Consider the following 18,993-nt stretch of genomic DNA (forward strand, 5'->3'; position numbering starts at 1 on the left):
AAAAGTAAAATGTTTCTTATGTGTGCTAAAGCTCATGTATTTTCAAAATTATTTTTGCCAAAAAAGTTTTTGCCATATTATCCATATATTATTACTTTAAATTCAACAGTTGTAAGAAAGTTTCATAAGCGTCTCTATATCCTATTTTTTTAATAAAACAAGATTCATATTCAATTAATATTATATTGTAAAGATTAATGTAAAGATTTTTTTTTGAAGTCATATAAGCATTCTTATTAATTTATAGATATATACTTTTTAGAAATCTGATAGATGCTATTATTATTTTAGTATGTTATCGTTATGTTGAAATGTGATTAAAATAATACCAATCTAAAACCTAAATGTGGACACACAATATCTTTAGTAACATTTTTTTCTGTGTATTTATGTGTATATGTGTATAGAGGTGTATGTATGTAAATGTATGTTGACTTATTAATTAAAAAACTTATCTGTTATAATTCAATAGATTCAAGATCATTATTTGTAATAAAATCTCAATCGTTCGGCATGTATTAGTCTGGAAATGAAAATTTTATATATATAGGATATCCCATTTTAATAGAAATAGCTGTATATCTCCAAAACTTGATCTCATATAAAAAATGTCTGAGATAAAAGTTTTGGAGTTTAAGAGAGAACATGAAACGGATCAAACGAAATTTATTATTTATTAATTATGTAAAATTAAATTTATAGCATTTAAAATGAATACATATATACAATAATATTTTAAAAGTGTATACGCAGGAGTGTATACTCAAACGAGTATACATCATGTAACTGCACTATGATTTTTAAATATTTTATTTCTTTTTTGTTACAGGAAATACTAAATTAGAAAAATGATCTTCTAGTACTCTTCGTGCAGGATTATGTAAAGATCATTTTTGTCAAGAAGCATTTACAAATAGTGCTAATAAAGGATTAAAACGTAATGCCGTGTCAATTCCTTTTCATGATACACAAAATGAAGACAATTTTCTAAATAATGAAAGAAGAAAAATCATGAAAAAGGGACAAGTGCTTCAAGTAGAAGAAATAAATGCGGAAGAAATATTATTGGAGGAGAATGCTTCATCAGCATCATTTGCATTTATTAATAATAATGTAACAATAAATGAGCATCCAGTTATAAAAAAACGCCCAATACGATGTTATCAATCACCATATTTACAATTTGATACTTTAACGGAAGAAGAAGATACAATGGAATGGATGCATATTGAGCCTTCTATGCATAAGAGAGTCTCTACGCCTCTTCTGTATAATAAAAAGACAAAAAGTAAAGAAAATAAGACAGTCTCTACGCCTCTTCCACGTAATAAAAAGATAAAAAATGAAGAAACTGATACAACAATAATAAGTAATCTATGCAAACAAATTAAACCTTTAAAAACCGAAAATACTAGATTACGAAGGCAAATAAATGATTTAAAATTCCGTTTACGTCGTGTTTCACGAATTGGTAAAAAATCTAAAAATAATAAATCTAAAAAGCAAATATTAAAAAAATTAATAGATGGGCAAGATTTGCATCCTGTTGCGAAAGCAATGATTAATTTGCAACTACATACACCTCACGCAGCATATACAGAAGGAGAAAAAAATCTTTCAAGACAATTGTACTATTATTCAGCGGCTGCTTTTTACCATTTAAGAAAAGCAGGTTGCAATTTTCCAGGACAACGAACTGTTAGAAGATGGCTGGAAGAATATAATGTACGGCCAGGATTTTGTAATTTTATATTTGAAAAATTGAAGGAAAAGATTTCTCACATACCAAAAGAGGAAAGAGCGTGTGCCTTAAAATGGGATGAAATGGCTATAAAACCTTATGAAGAGTATTTGCTCAAATTAGATGAAATAGAAGGCCTTGTTGATCTTGAATCTAACCTCTAGGAAGAAAATCTGAAAGAGCTAAATGCGTATTTGTATTTTGTTTAGACAGTTTAAATGCACGTCATGCATGGCGACAACCTTTAGCATATTTCTTTCCAGGAAAATGCATGAAAGTAGAGGAAATAATAATATTACTGAAAGAATGTCTAGATAGATTGAATGAAATGGGTGTTGATGTGCAATTGGTTACATGTGATCAAGGTACATGTAATCAAAGTGCTTATACTCAACTTGGTATTAACCCAGAAAATCCATACTTTGTATATAATGGAAAAAATATAATACATCGTTTGATTTCCCGCATTTAGTTAAAAAATTAGCAAGTTTCCTTAGAACACATGGAAATATTTACTACGATAGAGAAATTATCGTGTCATATTCGGATTTCGAAATGACATGGTCTATTGATAATGCCATAAAAGGAGGTTCGAATTTATTATCTCATATAACAGAAGCACACATTCGTCCAAATACTTTTAAATCAATGAATGTGAAAAGAGCATTCCAGATATTCAGCCATACTTATGCAGCCGCAATAAAAACAGCCGGCCACGAAAAAGAATTAAATACAAATACGTGGCAAGCAACAGTTGATTTTGCAGAGCGCTTAAATAATGTTATTGATGCGTGCAACAGTTACAGTCCAAAGATTTCATTTGGTGGCAAACGACCATTATCCTTCAAAAATCCAGATATTGAAAATCTATTAACAGATTTTATCAAATGGTGTTCAAGATGGTCTAAATCAGCAGAAAGCATAAGTCAAATTCCTTGTTTTAGAGGCTTTATCATAACAGTAAGAGCTATTCTTGAAACTTTTAAAAAACTTTCAAGTCAATATGAAGGATTTGAACTTGCGACAAGATTATGTAATCAAGATTCAGTAGAATATTTATTTTCCAAATTGAGACAACGTAGAGGATTTAATCCCAATCCAACCGCAAGAATGATCCGATTGTCTATAAGACATATACACAGGATACATTCAAACCAGTGATAAAGGAAACATTCAATGCCCAGAAATTGAAACTCTTATAAATCAACCAAGTCGACTCGTTAAAAGAATAGAAAATATTATGAGCAATACTGCTATAGAATATGACGAACCCAAAAGCGAATTGCTTACTGAAGATATTAATATTTTTCTTAAAGAATGTGATATAGAGGAGATTGAAAATATAAATCCATTTGACAGCAATTATGATGAAAATGCTATCGCATTTTTCGCTGGATTTGTGGCGCGACGAAGTATTGCAAAAAGCAATTGTGAACACTGTCGCAACGATATGATGAAAACTCCAATGGATAAATCGCAAAAAATATATAGAATTTCGCGAATATCCAAATGAAGATGAAGATGCTCCAACAGTGACAAAATTAGTGCGCCCAACAACTTCATTTATAAATATTACTAAAACACAGTTGATAGCATTCAATCGTACATGGCAATATCACTGGGCATCTAAACAGATTCTTAATAAAATTGTGACTGAATGTATATATAAAACACATTCACAATGGCTAGATAAAAATGAAAAGTGTTATGATCACCGGATACAAACGTTAAAATATATGATTACCATAAAATTATATTCCCGTACAAGATATAATAATCGTGCTGCAAAAACAGCTAATATACCTTCCTGTAAAAAAGTTAAAAAAATGTTAAACAAGTGAAAAGTATATCAATAAAGATAGATAAAAGAAAAAAACATGATATGGAGCAAGAAATAAAATAAAAAAAATAAATAGTAATATATATATATTATAATAATTTCAATAAAAAATTTGAGTATTGATCATGTAATTTCTCCCTAGAGAATGATTACGATATTCAAAAAGATAAGTAAAAGTCAGAAAAAGAAAAAAGTTAATAACATAACGTATATATAATAATATATGCGCGATAAATATCATATAAAAAAATTGATACATTTAAAAATATATATGTGTATATATATGTTTTTTTCTTTATTATTTTATGCATCTTGCAGTTTTGTCATTATATGTGTATAAAAAATGTTTACTGTGCTATTATGTATCATGATACTGAATTCATTATGAAAAATGCCTGCAAATCATGTTTTACTTTACAATCAGTATTACTTTAGTATTAATTTAGTAATGAGAAAAAAAGCATGAATTTTTTAATTTCTTAAAAGATCGCAATCACAGTTGAAATAATTACATAAATCATAAACTAGTAGATCTCATCACAAAATAAATAAAGAAGTGGTTCTAATACGATCATGTTGAGAAATTGTAAAATCATGCATTTTCTTGTTACGAATGATATAATATGAGATGCATATAATGATAATGAAATTTAAAATACATAAGAGACATATAAAATTTATCATATACATGTATATGTACACACGGTATTTTACAATTACAGGCCAAGGTACAAAAGAATACCGTCAAATATAAAATACAAGTGATTTTGATAAATCACTAAAAATAATAATAAAACGTCTCAATATACAAATAATAGGGAAAAGAGACGTCAAGAAATATAACTGATTTTTTCAGTTATTTATAAGAAATCTACAGGGTTGGGAAAGTTACTTTATAAAAGTAACTCGTTACCGTTACCGTTATTTTTTCTAAAAAGTAACTCGTTACCGTTACTCGTTACCAATTTTAAAAAGTAACTCGTTACCGTTACAGTTACTAAAAAGTAACGAGTCGTTACAATTTCCGTTACTTTTTTACAATACAAACTAATAAATTATTTTGCATAAGAAAAACTTTTAAAAAATTGTAAGCAAGATTTCATTCAAGGTTTATTACAAAATAAATGATTAAATTTTATCGAAATTCTTTATTAATTTTTAATAAAATTTGTTGCTCCATAGTATCATCATTTAAATGCCCTCTTTGTGGTGTTAATACAGAGCCACCGATGCTAAACATTCTTTCTACAGATGCACTGCTTGGTAGAGCTGTATTATATTTAATAAAAAGTTTTTTAAGTTTTGGATAGTCGTTTAACATTTCTATATTACAATTATTTGATTTTAAAAACCGTTGCAATTCTTCTTGTTCAGATTCATTTTGTACCGTTTTTTGCTCAAAAATGAAAAAATCATCGTGATCGTCAGATTTTCCAGCTTTTGGAGAATTTTCAGTTGATCGGATTCCCAATAAATCCTCCAAGTAATTTTCAGCACGTTTTCTTTTTTCTCCGGTTAACCAGTTTAACTTAAATTTTGGATGTAAACATGCTGCTATTATTAATTCTTTTGTTTCAAATATTGTAAGAAATCTAAAATCGAATATAGTAAATTAAGCGACATTGTTTGTTTTATTGAAATTAATACTTTTGAATCAATAGTTTAAAATAAAATAATATTTTTCAATTAAATCCTTATTTAAAATTAAATAACATATGTATTAATCAAATTAATAAGTTACTTTTTATTTAAACCTTGCTGAATAGCTTCAACTAATGAATGGCAATCTATAAGGTCAGATTTATTGAGATTTTCTAATTTTCGTTGCAAGGTACTTAGAACTGGTAGTAAATGAGAGCTCTGCTTTTCCGAAAAGATAAAGCTCTCATTGGATATAGTGCGTCGCGTCATCGCACTGGTCTGCAAGAGCCATAAGTTGATCAATCACATTCAAGCATTTTTACAACATAATAAGAATGCTAATTGGTCGATTTGCTTACGGCTTTACGGTTAAGATAAAAATTTTATCACACACAATAGCAAGAATAATATCTTAAATAAATCAAAAAATTTGAAAAAAGTAACGATAAAAGTAACTGTTAAATTCGTTACTCGTTACCGAAAAATGTAACGAAGTTACTTTTTCCGTTACAAATAAAATTTGTAACGCCATTACCGTTACAGTTACCGAAAAAAAGTAACTGTAACGGTAACGGCGTTACAAGTAACGCGTTACTTCCCAACCCTGGAAATCTACATTATATATAGATTTCTTTGTGATAAGATCTACTAGTTTGAGATTTATGTAATAATTTCAGCTGTGATTGCGATCTTTGCATCATGCTCATTAGTGCCAATATAAATGTACATATACATATACGTATATCAATCAATAAAAAGTTATCAATTTATTTAATATACGTTCCACATAAAAACATAATTTTATGAAAGGAAACTTTTTCTAAAAAATATTTAATTCTATTGTAACAATTTATTTAACATTTCAATTATAATTCCTTAAAAATAAAGCTAATGCGCAAGATTTTTGTTATATAGATTTATATATATATTTTAAAGATTACTTTTTCATTCTAAAGTAATATATTAATAATATTCAAATGACATTTATTTTAAGAATTTTTTTGTCATACATGCTCTTAAAATAAGTGGTAAAGGATATAAAAAATTAAAAAATATTATTTTCCAACTTTTATTTTGAGGAAGTCATATTTTCGTTTCGAAGACATGCCCTCAAAATAATTGATGGATAACAATAATCAGTTCTATTATAAAAATTTCATATATATATATAGAGTATGTGTGTGTGTCACTAACGCGAAACGTGATTTCTGAAATGTTGTGCTTGATCATGAGTGTGAAATATTATAACAGGGAGGGTTTTTAGTGGGTGCGAGTCCCACATAATCCGTCGGATCGGCCGGCGAGGTATGCATAAGGCATTTTCCCTCCTCTCGAAAAAAAAAAAAAAAAAATTATATATATATAACGACCGGGTTCGTGTCTCTGCTAAATCCATAATTGTGGATCTCAAAAGAAATTATTAATATGATTTTTTATGTTTATATATGTATATACATGTGTATATACATATATAAAAAATCATTTTAATAATTTCTATAACAATATTTCAATAATATATTACATATATCGATGTCCTTAATATGTACTACACTGAAAATAAAAATAGTAAATTGAAAAAAGATCACATGCAATGCCACTAATATGAAATATGTATATCAGTACACCATTGCTTTTGAGATCCACAATTATGGATCTAGCAGAGACATGAACTACCCGGTCGTTTTACCGTGGCACTGAAAGTGGATCTGGCCATGTAGTTCCGCTCGGCCATAAAATGGATCCAGTTAGTGCCACTATACCGGCTAGTTAAAGCGTCGTAAGAAAAACGCCGGCGTGGCCCCTCTCAGGCTTCTCTCTGTTAGTATCTTCCTCTATCATTTTATCAGACTTGCGCAATAACGTAATAATCAGATAATTTGAGTGACAGTTGTGAAATGGAAAAAAGAACACGTGCTTTTAATATGATCTTATATATTAAATAAATTTATATATAAAATAGCAAGAAATAATTCTCTGATTACAAAAGATTTTATTAACGCGAACGTAAGTATCATACGATCAATTTTATTTTCGAAATATCGCGATGAAAGATTTTGTGATCATGTATAAATACGTAACCTATATATATCTGATAATCGACAATTTTAGTGTCTTTACATTGATTTTACCAAGATGACTAAAAGGAAACTTGATGACGAGAACGATGCCATTCTAGCGGATACTCAAGTCAAGATTGCTTCTCGTTTTAAATCAGACACTGGTGAAGTACTACCTGGTGGTCTGCTAGAATTGCCAGTCAATGTTACCATAAATAAATTACAAGATATTTGCAATGCTCTGCTGCAGCAAGAAGAGCCATTACCTATGGCATTTTATGTAAATAATGTGGAGATTACAGATACATTGGAGAAATTTGTAGGCAAAGACTTTAACATTAATGAACATGTTATGGAAATCGTATATCAACCACAAGCGGTGTTCAAAGTTAGAACTGTTACGAGATGCACTGGATCCTTAGAAGGTTAATAATAATTTTATATAGATCAAGATATTTAGAAAAAAAACATCAGAACGTTTTATAAACTTTTTGCTTTTATATAGGACACAAAGAAGCCGTTATATCTGTTGCTTTTTCACCAGATGGCAAGCAACTAGCCAGTGGTTCTGGTGATACAACAGTAAGGTTCTGGGATATCCATACACAAACACCATATTATACATGTGAAGGACATAGACATTGGGTCTTGTGTATTTCTTGGTCGCCCTGTGGTTCTAAGCTTGCTTCTGCATGTAAAAATGGATCAATTTATTTATGGAACCCTCATACTGGCAAACAAATGGGTATATATTTATAAATTTAATTAGTTAAACTTTTCATATTTTTGAAAGAAAAATTTTTTTTTGTGTTGTATAGGAAAAGCAATGACAGGACACAAAAAATGGGTGACATCCTTATGCTGGGAGCCCTATCATAAGAATCCAGAATGCCTACATTTAGTGAGTGCATCCAAAGATTATGACATACGTATTTGGGATACAAAGAGGGCACAAACCTGTCACATTTTATCTGGTCATACGAAAAGCGTGACTTGCGTCAAATGGGGTGGTAGTGGTCTCATTTATTCCGCCTCTCAAGATAGAACTGTCAAAGTATGGAGAGCACAAGATGTATGTATCTCAATAATAAAAACTATAATATCCAAGTTCAATTATAACCAATTAAATCGATTCCAGGGTGCATTATGTAGAACTTTGGAAGGCCATGCTCATTGGGTGAATACTTTAGCTTTGAATGTTGATTATGTGCTTAGGACAGGCCCTATGCAATTGGGTTCAAGTGCAAAAAATCTGTTAGAATATGCAAGAATGCGATACGAATCTGTAGGTGAAGAGAAGCTTGTGTCTGGATCTGACGATTTCACATTGTTCTTGTGGACACCAGAAAAAGAGAAAAAACCTATTGGTATGTTGTATCTCAAAATACACAAATCAATATTGTAAAAAGAGAAAATATTTTTCTTTCAGCAAGAATGACAGGTCACCAACAACTTATCAACGATGTTAAATTTGCGCCGAATGGTCGCATAATTGCATCTGCGTCTTTTGACAAGTCCATCAAATTGTGGGAATCTAATACCGGGACGTATATCGCCTCATTAAGAGGGCATGTTCAGGCAGTTTATTCATTGGCATGGAGTGCTGATTCTCGTCTGCTAGTCAGTGGCAGTGCAGATTCAACTTTAAAGGGTATGTAATGTCAGATATAGAAAAACATTTATCAATTAGAACATTGTAATTAAAAATAATATTCTATATTATATCTTTTTTTTATAGTTTGGAGCATGAAAACTAAGAAGTTAAGCCAAGATCTACCTGGTCATGCGGATGAAATTTATGCTGTAGACTGGTCACCAGACGGTCTACGAGTCGCTTCAGGTGGAAAAGACAAAGTATTGCGACTGTGGCAGAATTAAAAATTAATATAAAGTAATTTATAAAAAAATCATGGAATGTATTCTTTTCATTCCCAAAATAATCAAAGATTATTATTTTATATTAATTCAAAATACTGTTAAGCATGAAAATTAGCAATATACATATATTTTTATGTACTTGGCGTCGCGACGCTACCGCGTTGCTTGATAATTTAAAAAAAGTGAACTTTCTTGCAATATTTTAAAATATACATTATTTTAACATTATATAAATAAAATGAATCGCGAAGTTATATAGCATATTTGACTGCCCAATTAAGTAGGAACTGAACATGAAAATTTTAATGAGTAATACATTTCGAGATTCATGAATTTGACATTGTGCAAAAAGTACAGCTTTTAACCTTTTAAAATATAAAATAGATAATTAGTTTTTGAGTTAAAGTAAAGATTAAGAATATAATTTAATCTTAAAAATGTAAATATTATCTTAAGGGTCGGCAGAAGTGACAGTCATTTTTTTTATTGGAAGAAAAGAGGAAGTAAAGATCCTTTAATAAGAGGGCCACTTTTGATTGGTCCGGTATTTTTCGTCAACTCCCGCTCACATTCAAATTTCAATTACTCTATTTATTTCAAATGTAAATAATATTAAATAATAAATATTATAGAAATACTAAAAACTAGTTTTTATATTAATCTAAATAATTTATGTTAAACAATTTTTGATATTTAATGTTTTCTCTTAATTTTATAAAAAAGAGGCGATATAAAAGAGGTAGTATAAGACACAATAAGCTTCAATAGAAATAAAAGATAAAAGACAAGATTCATAACATCACTTTTAATTAAATTAATAATACATTTTTGATTAATTTTATTAGAAACATGTTACTTGACCTCACAAAGATACGAATTCTTTGTAGGTGTCCAATTTTTACGGCCAACATTTTTGACCCATGAGGTCCAATGAGATCATCGTTGAGGATTTCTGGGAAATATTTTCATTATATGTATAACCTTTCGATGGTGAATTGTTGCGAAATTCTGCTAAGCATCCACCCATTTTTATGAAATTTTAACACACACACGTGTCATTTTACACTGATATGAATTGAAAGACACATACATATTATATAAACAAACGCGTACCAGATATTCGTGTGAATGAAAAAGTGAAATAGCCTATATTTCTCTCTCACTCGTAGGATTTTGACGAAACCAAGATTTGTTTTTTATTGCTGAACTTTCTGCACTAATGTACACTAGCGGCACTGGAGCGTTCTTTATTGCGGTGCTATATGACTCAAATCTGTTTTCTATTGCAGTGCAACAAAATTCAGTGCGACCAGTTCATTGTACTCGTTGTACAGCTCCATAAAGTTAGCCGGATCACTTTAACTTTTTAATAATTAAAATTATCTAATCGTTTGGTGATGATTAGTAGCCTAATTCAAACGTTTGATGGTCTATCGTTTTTTTTTATTAAATAATTAAAATATTGGTGTAAAGTTAGCCGGATATTTTTAATTTTTAGTCTAATCGATTAAATCAGGACTTATTCGATGCAGAATCATTAGGTAGTCACAAATCCTTTATTTACAACGTTTGGTGGTCCATAATTTATCCAAAAAGAAAAAAAAACATTTGCGGTTAGGTAGTGGGGATGGCTAACTGGAAGCTGTAAAGTTAGCCAAATAAATATATTATTTACCAACCAATTTTATTCAAATTGGTCTTAATTGAAAGACAATCGTTTGGTGGTGATTGGTAGTTTAATTACAATGTTTGGTAATTAATTATTAGGCTACTACGATTATAAAACCATATGCGCTGATCCTGCGCCTGCGCGTACCTTTGTCATGTAATGGCTCTCGCAGCCAGCGCGATATCCAATGAGAACTTTATTTTTTCCAAAAAGCAGAGCTCTCATTGGATATCGCGCGCGCGTCATCGCGCTGGCTTCGAGAGCCATTGCACGACAAAGGCACGCGCAAGCGCAGGATCAGCGCACATGATTTTATAATCATAGTAGCCTAATAATTAAGTACCAAACATTGTAATTAAACTACCAATCACCACCGAACGATTGTCTTTCAATTAAGACCAATTTGAACAAAATTGGTTGGTAAATAATATATTTATTTGGCTAACTTTACAGCTTCCAGTTAGCCATCCCCACTACCTAACCGCATATGTTTTTTTTACTTTTTGGATAAATTATAGACCACCAAACGTTGTAAATAAAGGATTTGTGACCACCTAACGATTTTGCATTGAATAAGTCCTAATTTAATCAATTAGACTAAAAATTAAAAATATCCGGCTAACTTAACACCAATATTTTAATTATTTAATTAAAAAAAAAGCGACTGACCACCAAACGTTTGAATTAGGCTACCAATCGACAACCAAACGATTAGATAATTTTAATTATTAAAAAGTTAAAGTAATCCGGCTAATTTTACAGAGCTTGTGTACACCACTACAATAGACACACCATCTATTGTATAACAAAGTCCGTGCTTGACATATAACCTAAATGAAAAGTAGTAAATTGATAAATGTTATCATCGAATTAATACAATGTTATTATCGAATATGATTACTGTTGGAGCCATACTTCGCGTAGAGCGATATTTAAGTTAGTATTATTATAAGAGAAAAAACTTATTCAAACACAATGATGATGTTATAATTCTTTCGTTCATTCAATTACTCTTGTATATACTTATTCTTCGCCAATTTTGGCTTTTGTGAGAATAAATTTCTTATAGTATAATTATTTATATCAATTTATGAAGATATATCTCATCGTTATTATACTTATATTATTTTGTTGTTGCAGATTATAATATTGTGATTAATGGATTTCATCAATCTTGCGCACGATATTTGAACCAGAGATGGAGAGAAAAGTATGAATTTTCCGAAATTGTTTATACTAGCTTAAGCATATAGAACGTTGTATAATATGTATTGTTTTGTCTGTAACATCCAATATAAAATAATTGTTTCCAAATTTATATTTATATAAAATGTCCAGTTTAAAAAGTATTAATAAATAAAAAATAAGTTTTTTAAATATTAACTTATGTGTAGTATATCTTAGATTTATCAGATATTTTTAATTATTCTATTAATTCAGTATTACTTTTATGACACTAATACTAATATTATTTTATATTTATTTCTATTTTTAGACGTGGATTAACAGTCAATCCAAATGCTTTTAGCCCATTGACTAATTTACCAGATTATACATTTAAAGATGGAAAACCTACACCTCTTGGAATAAGACAAAAAGCACGCTTAGATAGACAACGTAATTATGCGGTATGTGAAGCAAATTGAGATTTTTATTAATTTTTCATTAATTCTTATTGTATATGTTTTATTGTTTTTAGGCAAGAATTATCAAATTAGTAGGAGAGATAGATTATGCTGTTGAGAGGCATGCTAAATTGCAGGAAGAAGAAAAACGAAAAAGACAACAAATTCTTGATAATAAATTGAAACCCAAAGCAGATTTATTGTTTAAGAAGCAGATGGATAAAATAAAAAATTAATGTGTATGTGTGTGTATATGAAAAATTATATACTTATTGTATATGATCATGTTTAGTTTTCATTTTTTTATTCTTACGATCGAAAATTGATGTAAGGATCAATAAAACATAATCATAAAGAAAATATATTGTATTTCTAATATTTTACAAATATTTTTAATATTATATAATATTTACAATATTTCTTTTATTTTTTACAAATATTTCTTTTTCTATATACTATAACATTTTTATACAAATAATTTAGTGTATAATTTTGCATTATAATGTCATACTAAACTATTGATTGTGTCTACATATTAATTTATGTTCTAATTTTATTATTGTTAATCTCGATTAGTAAGTAACACAGATACATAGCCTGCTGATGTTTTAAGTAACTGAAATTTCATTTTTAATAATAAAGAGAAAAACAAGAGAAATTTAAATTTACTAACTCTACGATAAACTTATTCTAATATTTTGGAATAAATGTGTATAATTAAAAATTATATAATATGTTTAACGATATCGATAAGACCATTATTTCAAGATGTGATTTAAAGTAAAAAGAGAATATGTATATATTGTATGCAATATAGATAACTCGCATTGCAAAATGTAACCATCGTCATCGGAAAAATTTTCCCCGCTGTAATGTGGAGCGGTTTCTTTGCACGGAGCATGATTAACATTAAATTTCTTGCTGCCTTTGCTTCCAGATTATACCATATATATTCATATGTGGCACGATGTATCTTTTCAGACTGAGAAAATACTATTTTATATGATAATTGATCCTTCAAATTAATTCGAATGGAAAGAAAATCATTTCTTTAGTTGGATCAATTATTGAAATTTTATATATATAAAACGATTATAAAGAGACACATCTACATACACATTTAAATTTATTCATTTATAGTAATAGAAATAATAACTTTTATCATTTCTACAAATAAAAAATTATCAAATTGATATTGTAGTTTATGCTACTTCGAATAATACACACATGAATATGATTATTAAAATTTTAGAGTCTTACACACACAAAAACGCAATAACTACTTCATAATTTTCGTTTGCGGTAAAAGTTATAAAAAAACTAGATAATAAAAAATTAGATGATTACTCTCTCTATATAATCATTAAAATCATTATTATGTTACTTACTTGAGTCACGAGAAATTCGCCGACCGCACAGTAAAGACACATGTGCATTAAAACACATACACTAGCTAAGATATACGAAGTCAATTGCATAAATGACAAGTGACCTCCCTGATTAACAACCTATATTATTATTATAAATTGAATCTGTATTACATTAAAAAATTTATAGTTTTATATTCAAAAATCATATTGTATGAAAATTGCTGGTGAATTGCTAACTGCTTATGGAACGATGCTAATTTAATAAATGTATTTGATAAATAAAAAGTTTCACACATTATTGATATTCGCCTCATTGTCAGCGTAAAATCATGCTATTTTATTATATTTACTTACGTTAATTATTAAAAATCCGTGAAGGCAAAACAGTCCCAGACAGCACAAAACATCCTCAGGATCATCCTGAATATGTCCAGGACGGTTCAGGACATTTGTAGGATGTTTTAAGATATTATTATAAATATATTTATAAAAGTTTAATATGCATACATAATTATTTTTAGTTGTGTCGGCTATTTTAAATAATTTAGAAATCTTAAGTATTATAATAAGTATTAATGTCCTATAAATGTCCACTGGATAACCCCTGGATGTCTGTAGGATATATCTGCCCTGTCTATTATATTGGATGTCTTTTGGATTTCCAGAGGACATATACATGTGCAATTAATTGCTAACGTTAATTTCGTTTAATATTAATAATTGAATTTGATGCGCACATTTTCATATATTCACAATTATTATTTATTTAATATTTCATGAGAAATGTTACTGTTTGCAACATTCCAAAAACTTTACAAACAATAGTATTTAACCGCTAGTTCGTTTGTTTACCACTATGCGATACGCGAACTCGTATTTGAGATTTGGTCATGAGAATTATATAAAGCTTGCAAAGAGCAACTGACAGGAAATTACAAATGTAATTATTTTCTATCAGTTCAATTTCTGATGCAATCCCAACATAGGGAATTCAGATATTGGATTGTTTAGAAAATATTACACAACTCAAACCCGGGAGCTAAACCTAAAATATTAAAGAACGGTGAACTATTTTTAATATTAGCTTTTTAATATTGGCAGTAAATAACAAAACATAATTTTAATTTATATTTAAATTTTAAAATTTGCTCCTTGAAACATACGAAAAATATCCCTAACATATCCTATAAAAATCCTTAGGATGTTCCACAGGATCTCCCTGGATTCTCCCGAGGTTAATATACGGCTATCATTTACTCTTCCTCAGGACATCCAGAGGAGATCTGAGGATTACAATGGGATATCCTGAGGATATCCTACATGTATGTCCTGGATGTCCTTTGGACGTCCTAAGGACATCCTTGTGCTGTCTGGGGTATGCCAAAGAGGAATAACAGACCAAGCAGCATTAAATCGAATGTGTTATCGATGACTTCGATAGATCTATGATACCAAGAAACGAATGAAATTTTATAAGTAATGTGTTATTGTTTATGAAATATATATAGTTGTTTAGATATCATGTGTGCTTCTATAATAATTAGCATTTAATCAGAGTTTATAGTAATTACTATCCTGGTGTAAATAATTAATAATAATAATTATATAATTTTTCACGCAAAAATTATGCAAAAATTACAATTTTTTATGAAGTAAACTTTTTAGATTATTTTCTAATTTTTACGGTAAACTACGCGATTTGGGCCATTTTTACAATAATCTACAATTTACTACATCGTTTATAAACATGTTCGTAAAAAGTTGTAGAAACTTGTAATAATTTATAAATATTTTTTACAACTCCATACATCTACAACTTACCATGAATTTTTACAATCTTTATAAATTTGTAGAAAGTTGTGATTTGTTAAAAATTTTAATTTTTCGCAGGAATACGTAAATTGTTATAAGATTATTTCCACTAGGATATTAATTCATCAATAATATTTAAAGAATTCATGTCTGACTATTATAAGAACCTGATCAAGCGGATGTGATCTTTGACATTGAACTTTAAAGCTGCTTTGAAATTCGGATTATTTCCTAAATTCAGTAGTCGCAGATGCAGATTCTCCATTTGGCCACATATATGTAAGATTAGTAGTCCGAGAAAATTGTCGATTCCGGTGTAAGAGAGACCGGATAAGGTCAGCGCGATTGCTTGTACCAAAAACGTCAGCTCGAATTGCGGGCTTTTGGATACATCATGCAAGTAGTACGCTTGGATCAGCAAGGGCTTGCCAGGATCGGTAAGATTTGTCACATGCCTGACTGTCAATCCGAAGAAAGCTGGTACCGTAATCAGCAATGTGAAAAGTATCATCACTCCTCCGCATAAGGCGAGCACGCGAGTGTTTCTGGCACGTTTTAACATGATTTTTCGCTCTTTTTTCACCTTTACTCTCATCCAGTCCCTCACGATCATGTCGATTAGCGACGATAAAGCTATAAAGAGAAAGCAATATATCAATATATGGTATTTGGATGATTTTTAAAATTATTATCTCTTGCAATTTTATTTTGTAATTGCATCTTTAATGTTCGATTGTAATAGTTGACTTTAGTGATGTATAATTATCGTGGTTTTTGTTTTTTAAGATTTGCTAAAAGAAATTTCGGAAATCAGCGAATTCATTTGTATATACAAGTTGAATAAAGTAGTGTAAAAAACAAAAATTAGAATTCTAGATAAGTATAATTTGTACGAATATAATATGTACCTTTTTTTTTACACCACATGATAGAGACTTTCAATACCGTCCCAGTCAGCCAGGTCTGTTCTAACAGATATTGCCAAGTGCTTGCTACAAATTATTGTCAGCAAAAAGGCTACAAATTTGGTACAAGAGTTGTTATTACCGATTAAGCTGGCAGATTGCCGGCAAGAATCAAGCAAAGCTTGCTAACATAACTACATAGCAAATTGGCGGCAGAAACCGAGCAAAGCTTGCTGACATGACTGACATCAGATTGTCGGCAAAAACTGAGCAGGATCTAGAGTGCGCAATCTGATGGCAAATTGGCAGCAAAAATCGAACAAAATCTGCAGCTTATTACAAAGTATTATAAAATAGTTCAGTCGCTTATCGTTATGCGGCGCGTTATTCACTATCTATACCCGTATTCAAATTCTTGTCATGAGTGTATATAAAGCCTACAAAATGCTAATAATATTATAATATATATATTTCTATCAGTTCAATTTTTGACACAATTCTTATACAGGAAATTCAGATATTGAATAGATTTTTTGCAAATCGGACAGATAATTGTTCGATTTTCACTTATTCAAACAATTTCTGTCCAAAAAGATCTTTAATTTTATAAATTAAGTTATTTGAATTTACCTATATGTTTTAACATATTAATATATGATTTTATATAATGTCTAATTATCTAATGGTCATTTTATGACCAAAACTTATCATCATTTTATTACTTAGGGTTAAGGCTTTAAATCTATTTAAATATATATTTTTATATGAATGGCCAAAAGCTGCAGAATTTGTTCGGTTTTTGCTGACAATCTGCTATCAGATTGTCTTGCGCAGATCTTGCTCGATTTTTGCCATCAATTTGACGTCAAATCATGTCAAGCTTTGCTCGGTTTTTGCCGTCAATTTGCTGTCAGGTTATGTCAACAAGCTTTGTCACCAAAACACAAGCTTAATGCGGACACAGATGGCACTGGATTTGTTACCAAGTTTTGAGCGAATTTGATGCCAATTTGGCAACAATTTGTTATCAAATTGCTTACTGGGGTAATCAACAAAGGTAGAGTGTATTGCAAATTATCTATCATCAATATCATGTCACCCCATACCCTTATCAGTGACATTACAGCCGGTATTGTCAGTACGAAAATCAACGTGATGACATTAAATAGCAACCGAAGTTTTGGTAATAACGTTTCACGTGAATTGCTGTCTTGCGGCCAAAGACCGACGATTCTCAACATGCAGCGATTCAGACCGATTGTCCATTCTATATCTATTTATGATCGGTTAATGAAATCTTGATGTAATAATATTTTTTATTTAAATATCAACATTTCTCGATATAAACATTTTAATTATTAAAGTTAAATGTTAACTACATATAATATTGACAAAGTATACTGGGTGTCCCAAAATTAGACTAATAAACTTCAAGTGGTTATAAAGGACACTATATACCATATACCATATATATATATAATACATACAGGGTGTCCCATTTTAAAGGACCCACTCAAATATCTCAGAAACACTGCGTTAAATCGAAAAATGTTTCAAACAAAAGTTGTGTGGCTTCAAGGGGGCCATAAGATGGTGACAATGATTTGACCTTCGAAAATCATTTGAAGGTCATGTGAAGGTCAACTTTAAAATCTTAAATGGAAACCTCCATTTTTTATTTAGTATTCTTGTAGCTGACATCGAGAACTTTCCAAAACACTATAATAAAGTATTTTTTCATTAAGTACTTTTTGAGTTATTTTATATTTTAATCTGACATATTTTGATATAAAAAATAAAATACTTCGTAAAATATTCAGTTTTCGATAATTTTACCGTAATACTTCTATGTACAGAATAATGAGACAAATCAATTAGTATAAAAAAAAATTGTTTTTAAGAAAATTATTTACAATGTATTTTTTTAAACAATTATTTGTTTTTTTTTTTTGGCACACGCTATAGAATTGTTATATTATCAATGTGAGCTTATGAGAACAAAATGATATACGAGCCTCTAATCAATCCAGTCGCTAATAAAATATTCATTGTTCTTGAACATAGATATTTTAAGAAGTGTCAAAATTTTTTATTTTTCAAGCACATTATTCTTTCTAATCAACTAATTGATGAAACAAAAAAAAACTTAATTTTAAAAACCATAAAGGGAAAATTTTTGCAATAAAACATTTATTATGAATTGTCGCTTGCTTTTTAAATTTGTATTTGTTATTAATTGTATCATAAGTTTTTTATTTTTTTATATAATACTTATTATGTATTTTAAAACAAGACTATGTATTGGTGTATTTATTGTTTGCAGAAGTAAAAAATACACAAATAAATTATCAAAGTAGTACATTATTAAACATACTAAAAACCTATATAACATAATAGATAACAGTAGTAAGCAACTTATCAGAGATATGAATAAAAATAAACGTATCACAATTTA

The 18,993-nt window shown here is 29.3% G+C and overlaps 3 protein-coding genes and 1 pseudogene across 3 annotated transcripts; 3 read left to right on the forward strand and 1 right to left on the reverse strand.

Annotated features, from left to right (window-relative positions):
* The first annotated feature begins 2,851 nt into the window (after positions 1-2,851).
* LOC138933075 (uncharacterized) lies at positions 2,852-3,582 on the forward strand (annotated as a pseudogene).
* Positions 3,583-6,933: 3,351 nt separating this feature from the next.
* Positions 6,934-9,420, forward strand: Nle (notchless protein homolog 1). The gene is made up of 7 exons (XM_070295588.1): positions 6,934-7,226; positions 7,332-7,704; positions 7,785-8,024; positions 8,098-8,351; positions 8,418-8,646; positions 8,709-8,930; positions 9,018-9,420. The coding sequence occupies exons 2-7, from the start codon at positions 7,356-7,358 to the stop codon at positions 9,155-9,157; spliced, it is 1,434 nt and encodes a 477-aa protein (XP_070151689.1). The 5' UTR covers positions 6,934-7,226; positions 7,332-7,355; the 3' UTR covers positions 9,158-9,420.
* A 1,957-nt stretch (positions 9,421-11,377) lies between these two features.
* Mrpl52 (mitochondrial ribosomal protein L52) lies at positions 11,378-12,778 on the forward strand. The gene is made up of 4 exons (XM_070295891.1): positions 11,378-11,762; positions 11,967-12,036; positions 12,322-12,454; positions 12,526-12,778. Exons 1-4 carry the CDS (start codon positions 11,705-11,707, stop codon positions 12,685-12,687), a joined length of 423 nt encoding a protein of 140 aa, XP_070151992.1. The 5' UTR covers positions 11,378-11,704; the 3' UTR covers positions 12,688-12,778.
* A 161-nt stretch (positions 12,779-12,939) lies between these two features.
* LOC138933566 (odorant receptor 10-like) lies at positions 12,940-17,999 on the reverse strand. The gene is made up of 9 exons (XM_070296384.1): positions 17,918-17,999; positions 17,579-17,811; positions 16,542-16,596; positions 15,801-16,266; positions 15,199-15,264; positions 14,176-14,209; positions 13,840-13,959; positions 13,278-13,433; positions 12,940-13,067 (listed from the first exon to the last, which is right to left on the reverse strand). The coding sequence occupies exons 1-9, from the start codon at positions 17,997-17,999 to the stop codon at positions 13,014-13,016; spliced, it is 1,266 nt and encodes a 421-aa protein (XP_070152485.1). The 3' UTR covers positions 12,940-13,013.
* Between the last annotated feature and the right edge of the window lie 994 nt (positions 18,000-18,993).

This window comes from Polyergus mexicanus, unplaced genomic scaffold (assembly GCF_030449975.1).
Source record: "Polyergus mexicanus isolate NDT 795.1 unplaced genomic scaffold, iyPolMexi1.0 SCAF_5, whole genome shotgun sequence".
In the NCBI taxonomy this organism is placed as follows: Eukaryota; Metazoa; Arthropoda; class Insecta; order Hymenoptera; family Formicidae; genus Polyergus; species Polyergus mexicanus.